The sequence below is a fragment of the Sminthopsis crassicaudata genome, chromosome 5 (assembly GCF_048593235.1).
Source record: "Sminthopsis crassicaudata isolate SCR6 chromosome 5, ASM4859323v1, whole genome shotgun sequence".
Classification (NCBI taxonomy): domain Eukaryota; kingdom Metazoa; phylum Chordata; class Mammalia; order Dasyuromorphia; family Dasyuridae; genus Sminthopsis; species Sminthopsis crassicaudata.
The window spans coordinates 210,094,498-210,111,315 of NC_133621.1; the positions used below are offsets into that span (position 1 = coordinate 210,094,498).

The following is a 16,818-nucleotide window of genomic DNA, read 5'->3' on the forward strand; positions in this document are numbered from 1 at the left end:
TAATATTCCATAGGAATCAGTGGAGCATTCAGTCACCTATGACCTGTTATTTTACATCATAAAAAATTATACAGTTTATATGTAAAGATAGTACCCTGTATTTGTACTTTCAATTTAGGCCAATTTGACCCTAGCTCTATTTCCATGGGCCATCAGAAGCAGGGTTTAGGAATTAAATTCTAGAATTACAAATTGTTGGATGTGCTAATCTTTATGTTTGAAGTTGCAGTGATTGTCTTTCTAAATGGTTGATCTCTAGATATTCACTCACATAAGCCCTCAAAGCATCAGGAATCTCTCTAGGGATTTATGTTACAAACCATTTATCATCTACATAGGTTAAAGGGGATTTCTTGATGAGATATGCTCCACAGTGATGAAATCACAATTAGGAACCAAAACAAATGGTTTGATAATTTTAGCAGAAATTATGAGAGGACTTGGTAAAGAGTCTTCCTTGATACCTCTATCATCTCATATTATATGCATGACATAATTTCCTTCCCCAAAAGATTAAAAGATTTTGAGGGCAAGGACTGTGTTTTTTTCATTTTCATATCTCTATCCCCTGGCACAGTACTGTATGTTTAGTACTGTAAATGTTTGTTGAATTGAATTTCTAGTAAGAGCCAATATAACTCAATGGACCAATGACCTTTATTGTATCAATTTATAAAATATTTCTTTATTTTTGTTTCTCTACTTTTTCAGTTTTAATATGGAATTCCTATCCACCACACACTATTTGACATTATCTGGCTTTATTTCAATGAATTCTTAATTTTTGGGAAAGTATAACTTCTTTCCTCCTAATTTGTTTTTGTTGTAGATATAGCAAAAATAATCCTCACACTTGAAGAAGGAAAAGGAGTTTTTAGGAATAGTAATTAAACCAATTAAGAGTCAAAATGGTTTATTATTTAATGGTTTTGAGATCAGAACAAAATATTAAATAATAGTATATTTCATACCCTGCTTCTCAGATTAACCCTGTGACTTGGACCAAATTACTTCACCTCTGTGGCTACCAATTTTTTTATCTCCTCCTTAAAATAGCATAATGAAGTTCTCTCCAATGTACAAAGTGCTATGTAAATAGCAATTATCATCACTGTCCATTATCATGATATCTCAGATTTGGAAGAGACCTTAGCCCATTTGAAAAGCAACTTGAGGTGAATGTATTCCCCTTCGTTTGACTTCAATTTCCTCAATGGTCAAAAAGAAGGAGTCAGATTAGGCAATCTTTAACGTCTTTTCTCCTCTTAAAAAAAATGTTCATTCTTCAGAGGTTTGGAGGCTCTGAGGCTGAATAAAGAAGACAAGACAACTGAGAAGTGGCTGGATGCAAAATCAGATGAGCGCTCCTCTTCCTGTTTCATCAGTCTATCCAAACCCGGGGAAGGAGATAGGGAAACAATTTGTCACTCCAATTATCTCTAAATAGATTCCTTTTTCTAAAATTTTCCACGTGGCATGACTGAAATCTGATATTCCAGCAAATTTCTCATTTTGGGGGGTGGTGGTGGGGGATGGTGCTGTATCTCATTTCCATGGTTGCTGTTCTAGGTTTGGCATTTTGTGACAAATATTCACTCATATTAATTTACTGCCCATCCCCAAGGACAGAGAGTGCAGCTCTCTGTGTGTATTTATATGTATAAAATTCCCTTTCCCCTTTCAACACAAGAATTTTTTTTTAAGAATTCAAAAGTCAGTGAGCCTTAGAAAATCTGTCTTGAGGAAGTAGAAAGTACCTTGGGTCCTTTCAAAACCATTTTTCAGACTTGCCTCAGGCAAAATTTCTTATGTACATTTTCTATCTTTTGGCTTTGGGGAGGCCCATGGAGCAGAGGTTGTATCTGTGAAAGTCTGGATTTTTCGAGGAAGGGTTTGAGATGATAAATGATTTTTCCTCAGCTCTTAAAAACAACTGGCTCCTTCATGTCAGCATTCCAAAAGATAGGGGCTTCAAAGACATGTCGGGGCAGGGGAGAATATCTGATTACAGCTGGCAACTTCCTCCTCCCACAAAGGTTTTAGCAATCTAATGGGCTACCCTGAAACACTTTCCAGCTACCAAGTGTCATGAGAATCAAAAGAGAAGTCCAAGAAGAAGGCAGAGTGAGAAATGTTGTATATACTTAGTTCTAATAAGCAGTTTCTGAATGCACAGCCAAACAGGTGATGTTAACACACACAACAGGAAAGTTAAATGAGAGGTTACTGCCTTGTTCTAGAATTCTAGAATTCTGAAAGAAATACTTCCTAATCCTAAAATTACTCTTAGAAAGTGCTTTGGGGTTAGATTAAAAAACAAACAACAAAATCTAAGCCCCCAAACAAATAAAACAACAATCCCCCTCTCCCCCAATCAATAGCTTGGAAACTTTAGGACTTTAAAAACTTAAATCAGACCATATAATATAGAGGATATAGTAAACACACACACACACACACACACACACACACACACACACACACACACCACACACACACACTTTCTGTCTTTAACATCTTCTTTTTTTAAAGTTTATTGTTAATATCATTTCCCTTAATTAATAAAATGAATTTGGATTGTGATAATATTGTAGTGAATCAGCAAACCTTACTTAAAAGAGAATGCTATAAAATTCCAATGCATGGGGAAAAGTAAATTATTGTTAATATTTGTGTCATATCGATAAGAATAGGGGTCGTTTTCCGAGTGTATGAATCTACTCCCTATAATGTAATAACTGGGGTTTTTTTTGGGGAAGGGAGGAGAAAAAAGGGGGAAAAGGAATTTACATGATAACTTAACTATATTATTTAAAAGGAATAGCAAATTGTACATAATGCAGTTTCAAGTGCAATCTTTTTTATTATACTATATTATAGAAATACTTGTTTTATTCCATATATTAAAAATGAAACAAATTTTATAAAAATAAAATATTCTATTTATGTATATTTGTCTGTATATATACTATACACACATATTTGTAATCCTATCTACGTATTTTTATTTTATTTGGTTAAAAATACTATTCTGAGAAGTCCATGAACTTCACCTGACTGCCAAAGTGGTTCATGACACCAAAAAGATTAAGAATCCTTGCTGCATTACAGAGTATCTTTATTTCTAGGTATTCATTACACTTAACACATTACCTCATAAATCACAAAGTCTCCAAGAACAAAGAGGTCATATAAAAAGGTGGTGAAATACAGTAAGACTATTATCTCATTTGCTCAGAGTTAATCTGCCCATCAGTGGCAAGAAGATCTAACCCAGCTTCCCTATCCCTGAATCCAATGTTTCAGTATTTCATGTTTTTTTCTTTTCTTCCAGCACAAATTGTACAAGTGATACACTATGACAGATCTATTTCATAGGAACAAAGAACTATTATGACATTTCCATTTTAAACACAAGGGAGACCAAATATCAGCTCTTTGCTGCTTCAGGATTATGACTGTCATCCAAAGGTTTCTTCCCCCTGGACATGATTGACCCTTGGTCTTGTTGGAGCAGTGCCACAGAGTTATGGTATAATTTCTCTGGAGGTTGAAGTGCTGTACAGAATATCTAATTTAAAGCTCATCACAACTCACATTATTCTTTGATTCCCAAACTGAGACACAAAGGTGAATTGGCTTGAATGAGGTCAAGCAACCTCCAATAGCCTGACTGAGAATGTTTTTACTTTACTCAACTATTTCTGGCCACAGTCTTAGGAGCCGTGGTTCTTTTGTTCAAATCTGCAAATATAATCACTAAAGCTCAGGTTCCATTTGTACTCCGAGTCTAGTTTAAAATCCAATGTCAAAAATGGCAAAATAGAGCTCTCTTTTTGAGTTCCCTGTAATCAAACTTCTTTGCCTTTGTTCTTTTGATGAAATAATGGCTAATTGCATAGCATTACAATACTTCCTGAATAACCCTGTTGGGGGTAGGTATCATTATGGCCATTTTACAGATGGGGAGTTTGGAACTCAGAATGGTTTGCTAGGGCCACCACAGCTAGCCAATGGAGGATCTAACTGAGTTAGATCTTCTGATTGCACGGTCAATGCACTGGGTTTGGAATCAGGAGACAAGTTCAAATCCAGTTTTCAGAAATGTCTTTGCTGTGTGACCTTGGACAGATCATTTAACCCCTCTTTGTCACTAAAGAAGAAAATGGCAGAGCACTCCAGTACTGTTGTCAAGAAAACCCTATAGAAGTAACAAAACTGTTGAACAAACTGGGAAAACATTTTTACAGTTAAAGGTTCTGATAAAGGCCTCATTTCCAAAATATATGGACAATTGACTCTATAAGAAATCAAGTCTTTCTCCAATTGATAAATGGTCAAAGGATATGAACAGACAATTTTCAGATGATGAAATTGAAACTATTTCTACTCATATGAAAGAGTGTTCCAAATCACTATTGATCAGAGAAATGCAAATTAAAATAACTCTGAGATACCACTACAAACCTGTCAGATTGGCCAAGATGACATGAAAAGATAGTGACAAATGTTGGCGGGGATGTGGGAAAACTGGGACACTGATACATTGTTGGTGGAGTTGTTGTGATCGAATCCAATCATTTTGGAGAGCAATTTGGAACTATACTCAAAAAGTTATCAAACTGTGCATACCCTTTGTTCCAGCAGTATTACTACTGAGCTTATATTCCAAAGAGATCTCAAAGAAGGGAAATGGACCTGCATGTGCAAGAATGTTTGTGGCAGCCCTTTTTGTAGTGGCAAGAAACTGGAAACTAAGTGGATGCCCATCAATTGGAGAATGGCTGAATAAATTGTGGTATATGAATATTACGGAATATTATTGTTCTGTAAGAAATGACCAGCAGGATGAATACAAAGAAGCTTGGAGAAACTTACATCAACTGATTCTGAGTGAAATGAGCAGGACCAGGAAATCCTTGTATACTTCAACAACAATACTGTATGAGGATGTATTCTGATGGAAGTGGATATCTTCAACAAAGAGAAGATCTAACTTAGTTCCAGTTGATCAGTGATGAACAGAATCAGCTATACCCAGAAAAAGAACACTGGGAAATGAGTGTAAACTGTTAGCATTTTTGTTTTTCTTCCCAGGTTATTTTTACCTTCTGAATCCAATTCTTCTTGTGCAACAAGAACTGTACCGATCTGCACACATATATTGTATCTAAGATATACTTTAACATGTTTAATATGTATAAAACTGCCTGCCATCTAGGGGAGGGGGTGGAAGGAGGGAAGGGAAAGTTGGAACAGAAGTGAGTGCAAGGGACAATGTTGTAAAAAATTACCCACGCATATGATTATCTACTTCAATAAAAAGCTATAATTCAAAAATAAAATAAGATTAAATTAAATTAAAAAACAAAACAAAACCCTATAGATGATTTCAGAGAGGTCTAGAGAGACTTGCATGAACTGATGCTAAGTGAAGTGAATAGAACCAAGAGAACATTGTACACAACAAGATTATGTGATGATCCACTGTGAGGGCCATGGCTCTTTTTCTTTTAATAGTTTTTATTTACCTGATAAATGCATGGGTAATTTTACAACATTGACAATAGCCAAACCTTTTGTTCTAATTTTTCCCCTCCCCCCCAGGTGGCAGGTTGACCAATACATGTTAAATATGCTAAAGTACAAATTAAGTACAATATATGTATATATGTCCAAACAGTTGTTTTACTGTATAAAAAGAATCGGATTTTGAAATAGTGTACAATTAGCCTGTGAAAGAAATCCGAAATGCAGGTGGACAAAATTAGAGGGATTGGGAATTCTATGTAGTGATTCATAGTCATCTCCCAGAGTTCTTTTGCTGGGTGTAGCTGGTTCAGTTCATTACTGCTCTATGGAATTGATTTGGTTCATCTCATTGTTGAAAATGGCCACATACATCAGAATTGATCATCATACAGTATTATTGTTGAAGTATATAATGATCTCCTGGTCCTGCTCATTTCACTCAGCATCAGTTCATGTGAGTCTCTCCAAGCCTCTCTGAAATCACCCTGTTGGTCATTTCTTAAAGAACAATAATATTCCATAACATTCATATACCACAATTTATTCAGCCATTCTCCAATTGATGAGCATCCATGTAGTTTCCAGTTTGTGGCTCCCACAAAGATGGCTGGACATGGCTCTTTTTCAATAATAAAGTGATTTGGGTCCAATAAACTGTGATGGAGAGTCATCTGTACCCAGAGAGAGGACTGTGGAAACTGAATGTGGGCAATCTAAAGATGGGGTTCCTAGATATATAACATCTGGTTTCCCTTTCAATTCGGCTAGCCTAAATGTTTCATATGAACTAAGCTATAAAGAAAGTAGAGAACAGAGACAAGAGTCCTGGATGAGAAGGTCTGGATGGACTCTGATTGCCCCTTTGTAGGATAATCTACTTCAATGATATTGCAACTCTCTCACAAAGCATATGGAAACATACGTAACAAAGCATAAGGAAAAAATATCACAATTCTATCTTCTGCAAATTACCATCATACATTTAATCAAAGTTTAAAGGAAGGTTTTAGAAACTTGCTGAGATTTCAAGTAATCAAGTAAACATAGAAATAAAGTCATATAGTATTAATTATCCAACTTTTAGCTTCATTACTTCTGATTAAGAATAAATATAATTTTCCAAGAGAGGAAGGACCATATCAAATATATATTTTTAAAATAATCTCCATTAATAAGAAAGTTTAACTTCTCCCAAGGAGAAACACACAAGCAAGAATTCTTGGAAAATGCTTTTTCTTAAGGACAAGCATACTATATACTAAACAAATCTTTTAAATGAAAATTCAGATCTGCATATTACTTGTTTTATCAAAAAAAAAAAAAAAACCCCAAAAAAAATTGATTCCAGTATTCCTTTAACTTGTCACAATGACCAATTTTCAAAAATTTTATTTACCAAAAAAAATTTTTCCAGGATTTTCAGAATTGAGTAAAGAGTCTTAATATTTCAGTTACATGAACATTCAAACAGGTTTCCCGGAAAGAATAATCCTAAATAATAATAAATAATCCTAAATAAGCCTACACAAATACATATTACCAAACTTAAAAAAATATGATTTTGTATTTTATGATTATTTTTTTTTAAATAAAATTAATAAAAACCAAAGAAGGATAGTCACAAATTTGTAAAGGGGAAGATTATTGGGATGGTAAAGAGATCTGAAACTATTTCTTAAGGATCAATGGAATGAATTGGAAATGATCAACATTAAAATTAGAAGACAATCCTTACAAGAGAGAACACATGAAAGAGGTACCAGATGAATTTTGTGTGGCTCCAGAGAAAACTGTGAAATTACAAGGAAACAGCTTTAAATTAATTATAAGGAAGAACTTCCTAACAATCAGAACTGTTGAAAAATATAATTCTTAATATGCCAAGCTCTTTGAAATTCAAGTGTTCAAGTAAAGGCCAGATGAGCATTACGTGCAACGAGCATGCAGAAACTTGTACAAGTCAAGCCTAAGGGTTCCTCAAATTTAACCAATCAGTCAATCAACCAACAAGCATGTATTAAATGTCTACGATGTACCAAGTAGTGTTATATATTAGGGATATAAAGACAAAAAAAGTTAAAAAAAAAAAAAAAAAAAAGTAAAACAATCCCTGGTTTCGAAGGATTTAATTCAGGAAAGAAAGACAGTAACATAAAATGAGAATAATAGGCTGGGGCCAAGTGAAGGACTTCAAAAGATAGAGAAATTTATATTTTAGCACCAAGGCAGAAATGACAATATTTGTGAATTGTTTAAGTAAAGGCTGAGGAAGAGGGAGGAGTTGAGGGGAATACTGAGATTAGGGACCTAGGAAAATCTAGGCTTCTATGATTCCTTAAAGAGCTTGAATTGTATGATAATAGAAGAGAAAACCTTCAAAATTCAAAGTATATACAGCTATTTAAAATGACATGAATCTGAAGCTCAGTTTGCATTTCAAATTTCTATTTTATAAATTTGTTCTTATGCCTGAATGAAGTGCTTTTAATTAAAATTTTAATTTCCTTACATACAATACCACGAATAAAACTGAAATGCAGGTTTTCACCTTCCATGCAAAATTACTGAAGGGAGAGAAAAGAAAGGAAGGAGATGCAAATAAAGCTTACCAAGTCATTAGCTAAATAGTTAATTTATTTGAAATGGGAAGGGAAAAAAAAACCTAAAAGCATCAGGATAAAACCTTTCCAAATTGTTGTAATCTTGGAAATGACCCATTTAGAACGGGTACAAAAGAAAGTACTGTTTTAACAAATAGTTCTTGCTATATACATGCAAAGAATAGGAAGCAAATATAGTCAGCATCTCTTTCCACTAGGTTAGCATGCATACTCCACCAGGCAAACATGCATCATTAGTCTGATTTGGAATTTTAAATTCTGACATGAGACAGGCTTTTGCAAACAAGGATTAGGAACCAAACAATTCTTGTAACAGGAGAAAAGTTAACATGCTTACCGTATATAGCTCATTAAGAACTTTCATTAGATCCTCATGAAGCTGGAATGCAATCTCTTTGCTCTGTAATTAAAAAGATATCATTAAGAAAAGGATATTTTCAAACAACAGAAATAGTTTCTGCATTATTTACACACTAAATTAATTAGCTGAGCTGGGAGTGGTGGGTGGTGTTAAAATACTATAGAGCCATAATGGGACTTTATCTTTACAATATGACACCAATCTAAAAGTCAAAGGTAGTAGTTAAAAAAAAAAAAAAAAAAGACAAAGGATACTTAAAAAATAATCATTTAATGATGTATAAAGATAGGGATTAAATCTGTGATTTTATTGACAGCAAGGTGGTGCTATAAACAGAATTCTAGACTTGAAGTCAGGAAACCTAAGCTTAAATCAAACTTCAGACACACTAGCTGTGCAACCTGGGTCTGGCCATTTAACTCTTTTCAGTCTCAGTTTCCTCATCTGTAAAACTTAACCTCCCAAGATTGTTATGAGGACAAAATAGTTTACAGATTTCAAATCATGATATTTTTATATAAATAATATGTAATGATTATTTATAACATATAATGTAAAAATATGTAACAGATAAATAATTATCTATAACACAAAAATAAATAAATAATAAAATTGAATGCTAGCGGCTATTATTATTATTGTAGTAGTAGTGATGGTGGTTGTAGTGATGATAGCAACAGTAACTGTAGTAATGATATTAGTATCTCCCTATCACCTCCAGTATCAAATACAAAAATCCTCTTTTTGGCATTCTGAGTCCTTCATAACTTAGCTCTCTTCCATCTCTCCAATGAATTGCTCTAGCTTCCTTGCTCTTCCGATGAACAAGACACTGACTATCCTCTGTGCCTGGAAAATTCTTTCTATCTGCACCTTCCCTCTTTTAATTATTTAAAAAAAAATCACACGTGTGTGATTTTTTTTTTCTACCCTTCAGTCAATCAATACTTATTAAGTGCCTACTATGTGCCAGGCATGTGCTAAGTGAATTAGATTCAGCTCCTTGAGGGAAGGGACTTTTGCTGCTTTTTGCATTTCAAGCATTTAATATAGTGCTCAGCACATAGTAGGTACTTAATAAATGTTTTCTGACTGATCAAGTCTAATAGTTGATAAAATGAAGAGACAGAAAGGAGACTGAAAAATAAACACTTAAGCAGGTTATATAGCTACCAAATATTTGCTGAGCCAGGTAATGAACTTAATTTTTTTTACTTCAAATCTGGTGGTCTTTCAACTATGTGACATTTTCTTTCCATGACCCATCCCATATGATTTCACATTTGTTTCATACTTAGGATGACATAGCCATAGAATTATTAAATGGTCAGCCTCCTGGTAACACACTATTCTGTGGACAGGATTGAGGCTAGATTTCAGTTAGCTAGTATTGGAATTTATTTGAAGCCTTTCCAACATGGTAGAGTCTATTATAAATTATTTCACAAATATGATCTTTATAGCCAGGGTCATCCCCATGCCACAGAAAGGTGGTAGAGCAGGACAAGTGGAAAGAGAACTACAGTTATCCTTTCAATATAAAATCCATAGGGGAAGACCAAACAGCTTTCTTTTTTTTTCCCTTGCACTTGAATCTTTTATTTTTTTTAATCTTTCATAATATATAATTTTTTTTAGTAAAGCTTTTTATTTTCAAAACATCTGCACAGATAATTTGACAACACTGACACTCATTTTTTTTTTTTAAAGCCTTTTCTTTTATTATACCAAAGTCTACCAGAAGCCTTTTTTATAATGGTTCTGCATTTCTGAGTTTCTAAATTTTTCCATGTCATCTGCTGGTTTTCATATGTTGTCTGAAGCTTGTACAAAACTAACAAACAATTCCTATACAATTTTTAATGTGACCTGAGATATAGTGAAACATCTGTGGGTAAAATCATGATGTGGAAGAGATACTAGAGATCCAAAATTAGAAAAGAATTGGGGTCTTTAGTAATATCTAGACATCTTATTCCAAGATGAGAACTAAGTGCAATTTCTAATTTTGACATTTACTGGCTGTGTGATCATGGGCAATTCATTTAACATTTCTGCATCTCAGAATCTAAAATAGTTACTATGCTGGATGACAGAGAAAATCAAGTAAAAGAGTGTGTGTGTGTGTGTGTGTGTGTGTGTGTGTGTGTGTGTGTGTGTGTGTGTGTGTGTGTATGTAAAGGGTTTTGTAATCCTTCTATATAAATGCCAGTTATTATGATATGATAATATATACGATATCATATTATAATGTATTATTATAAAGAAAGAGTGCATAATGGGGAAAGAGAGCTGGCTTCTCAATCAGGAAGAAACAAAGCTCAAGCCCCATTTTCAATCATAGATTGGCTTCATGCAAGGATCTTAACTAATCAATTAAGAGGTTAACTCTCTGTTTTGGAACAAATCTATACTAATTTTTTTAAATAAAGCTTTTTATTTTCAAAACATATGTACGGACACTTTGACAACATTGTCCCTTAAGCTTTGTTTCAGATTTTCTCCTCCTTTCTCCCATTCTCTCCCCTAGATGGCAAGCAATTCAATATATGTTAAACATGTTAAAATATATTATATTAAGATTTTGAAGAGGGTTTCTCACCAGGAAATTCTTCCACCAATATAATCACCAATCCAAACTAGGTAGAGCATAATATTTTATTTTAGATCTTTTTCTTCCAAACTTGTTATCTGCAAAAACTCTACTTTTACTTTACAAAAATTACTAAGGTGAATAGCAACTCATGCCATTATTTGATTAGCCTACCAAAGGTCTCTGCCATTACTTAAGAGACCAAGAGGCAAGATCCCCATTCAACAAACTGCTTAGGAATATGCATATTCATTTATAAAGACAAGGCGGGCAGATACATAAAGATACTGGAAATTATCTGAAAGAAACAAAATACTGAAAAGCTAAGATGGGCATTATGTAAGTAGGATCATAGAAGAGGCATCTGAACTAAGATACTCAGTCTCTGTTGACAGAATTCTCTCACCATTAGTTCTTCTTCATGTACTGAGAAGGAAAGGAATGGTTTTTATATCAGATGGATATCTTCTACTGGGTATTTCTAAATGAAAAGTAGTATCTTTGAAACTAGAGATACCACACAAATCAGATTGCCAAATCTCCCCCCCCCTTTTAACCATTAAAAATACTGAGGTCCTGGTGATTTTGCTTTTCAGGATGCCCTGCCCTCTGAAATTCCCTGCAATTAGGCAAAACTCTTTCAAGAATGAAAACAGATCCAAAGGGAAGCAAAGAAAACCAAGTACTCCACATTCTACTTCTAAATCTATGTGACATGAACTCATAAATGTTACCAAAATCTTATAAAGCTTTTGCTAGATATTATCACTTCAATATCGAATTTCATACCAGTATCCATCCAAACAACAAATTCAAAACCCCTTAATGGGATCAAAGATCACCTGGAAATTCTCTCCTTTACTTCACAAGTAGTCCTAAGTTTCAGGTAGCAAGCAAGCAAAATTTTCTTGTTTGAAGCCTCATTTTAGTTTAGTATTTGTTTTATATGACCTTTGTCTTAATAATAGAAAATCCGGGGAAGGAATCAAGATTTACATAGGTTTTCAACCTACTCTAGGCCAATAATTGGAGTTGAGAGTTGGAAGGGATCTTAGATGCCAATAATCTTATTTTCCCATACCCATTTTATTTCAATTTCAGTCTAATAGATAAAGATGGTGAAGAAACTTAGTGAAAAGAAAACAGAAGCAACAGACAGTGTTTAGAATATAAATAATTCCTAGGAACCATGGTCATCCTGTAGGAGAAATATACCTATATATTATAATTATTTATTAATTTTCTCCAGATTCCCTTTACTTCAATGAAATGATTAAGTAGACAATATTTATTTTCAACAAAGTTTTTTTGCATTTCTTAGTGAACCTTTTGGGGTTATGCTTCTATGTGACCTTTCCCAGAGAATGTAAGTTCCATGAGAACAGGGACCTGGCTTTTCTATCCCCTTGTATTCTCTACTTAGCTAGAGAGCTGGGCCTGGAGTCAGGAAGACTCATCTTCTTAAGTTCAAATGCGTTCAAATGAGTTAAAAAAAAAAAAAGTTCCTCAGATGCTTATTGGCTGCATAATACTGGGCAAGTCACTTAATTCTGCCTTAGTTTTTCTGTAAAATGAGCTGGAGAAGGAAATGGCAAAGCACTCTAGTGTATCTGCCAAGAAAACCCCAAAGAGGGTCACAAATAGTCATGACTGAAAATTCTCTACAGCAGCACAGTCAAACAAAATTGGGAAATATAAAAATATAATAGAACTATAAGTAATAGTATATGTGGTTTTCAAAGTCAACAAGCAGCTGTCAGGAATCTTTACATATGGTTCAGTTGCCCCAATTCCACTGAGTTATAGAACTCAATAAGTGCTTTTACAGCACTTAAAAGAGTGTGTTGGACATAACTGGGACTTAATATTTATAAGTTTATTTTAGTTATTCCCTACAGGTTCTCAGTGTCCTGATATGGACCTCGGGTTCTCCATTGCTTTTTGTTATACAGAATTGTTTTCTCTATTAACATGTATCTTATTCATGGAGGTCTTTATCATTTAGAATGGTAGGGGAATTCAAAATTTAGTCCAATTTTTTAATTTTACAGATAAGGAAACTAAGGTAAAAAAGATTGTTAAATGGCAGAACCAGGGTTCAAGTATGTCCTTTAATTCCAAATCTTGTGTTCTTTCCTCTTACAAGGACCAACATTTCTTCCTGAATCATGTCATATGGATGTCTGTCTAATTTATCCACTTGTGAGACTAGTTTTGGACTTCCACTCTATCATACTGGACAGAGTGCTGGACTTGGAGGCAGGAAGGCCTTGGTTTTACTCCTTCCCCAAATGTTTACTAACTATGTGAACCTGGACAAGTCACTATTTCTTTCAGCCCTAATTTGCTCATCTGTTAAATGGGGATAATAAGAGCACCCACCTCACAGGTTTGTTGAAGTGTTAAAAGAGATAATAAATGTAAAGTGCTTCACAAACTCTAATTTTAGCTATTATTAAGGAATTAGTTATGCTTTTATAATCTTCAGTATGATGAATATATTGAATGACATCAGAAAACAACAGAAGCCTTTTTTGGTAGGGATAAGGAGGGGGGATGTTTAAAAAACAAACAAACAATACTTCCCTCAATTTTTCAGTTCTTTTGAAGGCCAACTTTTATCTCCCCCAATGCTGACCATTTTTTCCTTTTTTTCTCTTACATGTCCCATTGTAACTCTAAATGTAGCTGTGAACCAAAGAGATAGTGCCCAATGGTTCAATAACCTAGAGGGAAACTACAGATGCCAAAAAGAGTATCTTAATTATCAAAGCATCAGCTGAAATTATGTAGCATGTAACTATATTGTATTTCTTTTAAACTTGAGAACTAGGAAAATTAATATAGAGCCCTGAATATGACCCATTGAATAAGTGAAAGAATAACTCCACACTGGGAAATGAATGTAAACTGTTATTTTTACCTTCTGAATCCAATTCTTCCTGTGCAACAAAAAATTCGGTTCTACACACATATATTGTATCTAGAATATACTGTAATATATTTAACATATATAAGACTGCTTGCCATCTGGGGGAGGGGGTTGGGGGAGGAAGGGAAAAAATCTGAATAGAAGTAAGTGCAAGGGATAATGTTGTAAAAAATTACCCATGCATGTATACTGTCAAAAAAATGTTATAATTATAAAATAAAATTAAAATTAAAAAAAAAAAAGAAAGAATAACTCCAAGAAAACCTGTAAAGCCTTTTCATGTAACAAGAATTTTTAAAAATCATCTTCCAAAGTGACGAAAATTTAAATATTTTCATTGCACTTATAATTACTCGGACAAGAGAGCATGAAGCCTCTTATGCAGAAGTACTTTAGAGGAAGAAAATGTATTTCTATAATTTTTGATCCATATGAATCTGAGTAGCATTAAACAGAACAGAATGATTAGAGAGGTAGCCCTAGATGCAGTAAAAGACCTTGACTTTTTTAAGCTAAGGTCTTTAATAGATCTTAGTGGGCCACTTGATCCAGATGGCTCTGGAGGAGAGAGTGAGACTTGGGACTTTGCACAACCCTTCCTTATTTAAATCCAATTCAGCTTGTAAGTTGTTAGCACTACTGTCTATCTACCAGGTTACTTATACCTTCGGAAGCTAATAATTAATGTGCAACAACAAAATGGTATTTACACACATATATTGTATCTAGGTTATATTGTAACACATGTAAAATGTATGGGATTACCTGCCATGGGGGGAGGGAGTGGAGGGAGGGAGTGAATAATTTGGAAAAATGAATAAAAAAAAATTAAAAAAAATATAAACATCAAAAAAAAAAAAAATCCAATTCAGCTGCATGTCAGGATCACCTTTCTGATATCATGGTAGTCTTTGGCAATGCTATAACAAATCAATAAGTCAATAAGCATTTTTTTATTTTTAAGTTTTAACAAGATTTATTGGATAAAATGGATACAGGACACCTCTTAATTAGATTTATTTGGGTAAGTATTATTATATAAATTCCCTTCTTCTCTTATTATCTCTTATAGTTTCTCTTCTGTCTTTATATCTCAAAACCCAACTGGTTCTTTGAATAAATATTTTTTAAAAATGCCTACTATGTTATGTATTGGAAACAAAATTGGAAAAGGGATTTTCCTTTAATGGACAGAATAACACCAGAATAAAAAATAACATCCAGCGAAGTTCCCATTATTGATATTGGTATACTCCTTCCCTGGTTTGTGACAGCTGAAATCTTGGGGAGAGTGAAACATCCTTGGGAAAATAAAGTCTTGGAGATAATGAACACAACTAAAAAAACAGGAGAAAATATTGAGTGATCAATCATGGAAGTAAACTCCTTATGATGACCAGTCAGAATAAATGACCTTATATTGAGTAAGAGGGAGAGTGGAGGAGAGAAAAAGGAAAACAAGATTTAAAATTTAATGAGAAGGTTTCAGATGGCTTCATTCTCTCACACTTGGTAAGCTTTGAATGTCAGTTCTGGCAGATGGCCATACTCTATTTCCATGGTTTGTACCCTTTTAAGTTTCCCCATCTTGACTTTGTGTCAAAAGGAAAAATTACCAAAGTGCCAATTCCCTTTTGCTCTAAAGACAAAGGCCTGTCTTGAGAAAGTTGTGCTTGGCTTAATGACCTGAACCAGACTTCTGGATAACATTAAATAACATAGTTTTGGCACATTTGCATTCTATCTCCTAAGTGTTGTGGTTTGACCTTGTTAAAAAAGCTACTAACTACTAATATAGAGCGTGAAATCATCTTCATGAAAAGCTCATTTTCCAATTAAGTGTGGATCTATAATATTACTCTAGTTGGAAGAGACTGGGATGAGTTAGAAAAACTAGTGCAATTTTAGAAATGCATTTTGGTCTCATTTCCCAGCAAGACAAAGCCTAACTTACGAAGTGAAATATTTGGGGTATTTACTAAACTATTCTGCCTTGTTACAAAAGACTTCTCACAAACTTGTAAATGTTTGTCACGTAAAAACAAAATAAAATAAATAAAGTTATGTAAAAGCGAGGTAATGATGCTACTCTGAGTGTACCTGGTAGGAAGAAAGTTGATATGGGGTAGCATTCAGATGATGCAGTGGATAGGGTGCCGGGACTAGAATCAGGAACACCTGATTTCAAATCCTGCCTCAACCACTTATGTGGGCAAGTCACTTGACCCTGTTTTCCTCAGTTTCCTCTTCTGTAAAATAAGCTGGACAAGGAAAGGGCAAACCATTTCAGCATCTTTGCCAAGAAAATCCACAAAATGGTTATTGAAGAGTCAGACACAATTGAAACAACTGAAGAGCAAAGTAGCCTTTAGCTTGAACAAAGGTAGAATAGTGTAGTATATAGTATAGTGGATGGAGACCTAGGAGTCAGGAAGGCCTGAGTTCAAATCCAGTTTCAGACACTAGTTTATTGTTCTTAAGCTAGTCATTTAATTTTTAGTTCTCTCAGTTTCCTCAACTATAAAAAAGGGGGAAAAAATGGCACCTACTTTCCAGGGTTGTGGTAAAGATCAAAAAAGATATTATTTGTAAGTTGCTTAGTACAGTGCTTGGCACATAGTAATGCTAGTTGCTACTATCATCATCTTCATCATCATCATAATCACCACCACCACCATCATCTGGAATAAGAAAGAACTGGCCTAAAAGCCTGCCTTTGACATTACTATCTGTGTAATTACTGGCAAATAAAAATCTAAATCAAAACTTTCTCATTTTT

At 34.1% G+C, this 16,818-nt stretch overlaps 1 protein-coding gene across 4 annotated transcripts in view; it reads right to left on the bottom strand.

The window, feature by feature from the left end:
• The window catches only part of SRGAP1 (SLIT-ROBO Rho GTPase activating protein 1), a 306,573-nt gene that overhangs the window by 114,030 nt on the left and 175,725 nt on the right, over window positions 1-16,818 (bottom strand). For all 4 annotated transcript variants that reach the window (XM_074269751.1, XM_074269754.1, XM_074269753.1 and 1 more), the window contains exon 4: window positions 8,491-8,553. In XM_074269751.1, coding sequence (XP_074125852.1) covers window positions 8,491-8,553 — 63 coding nt within the window. The remainder of the gene's footprint in view (window positions 1-8,490; window positions 8,554-16,818) is intronic.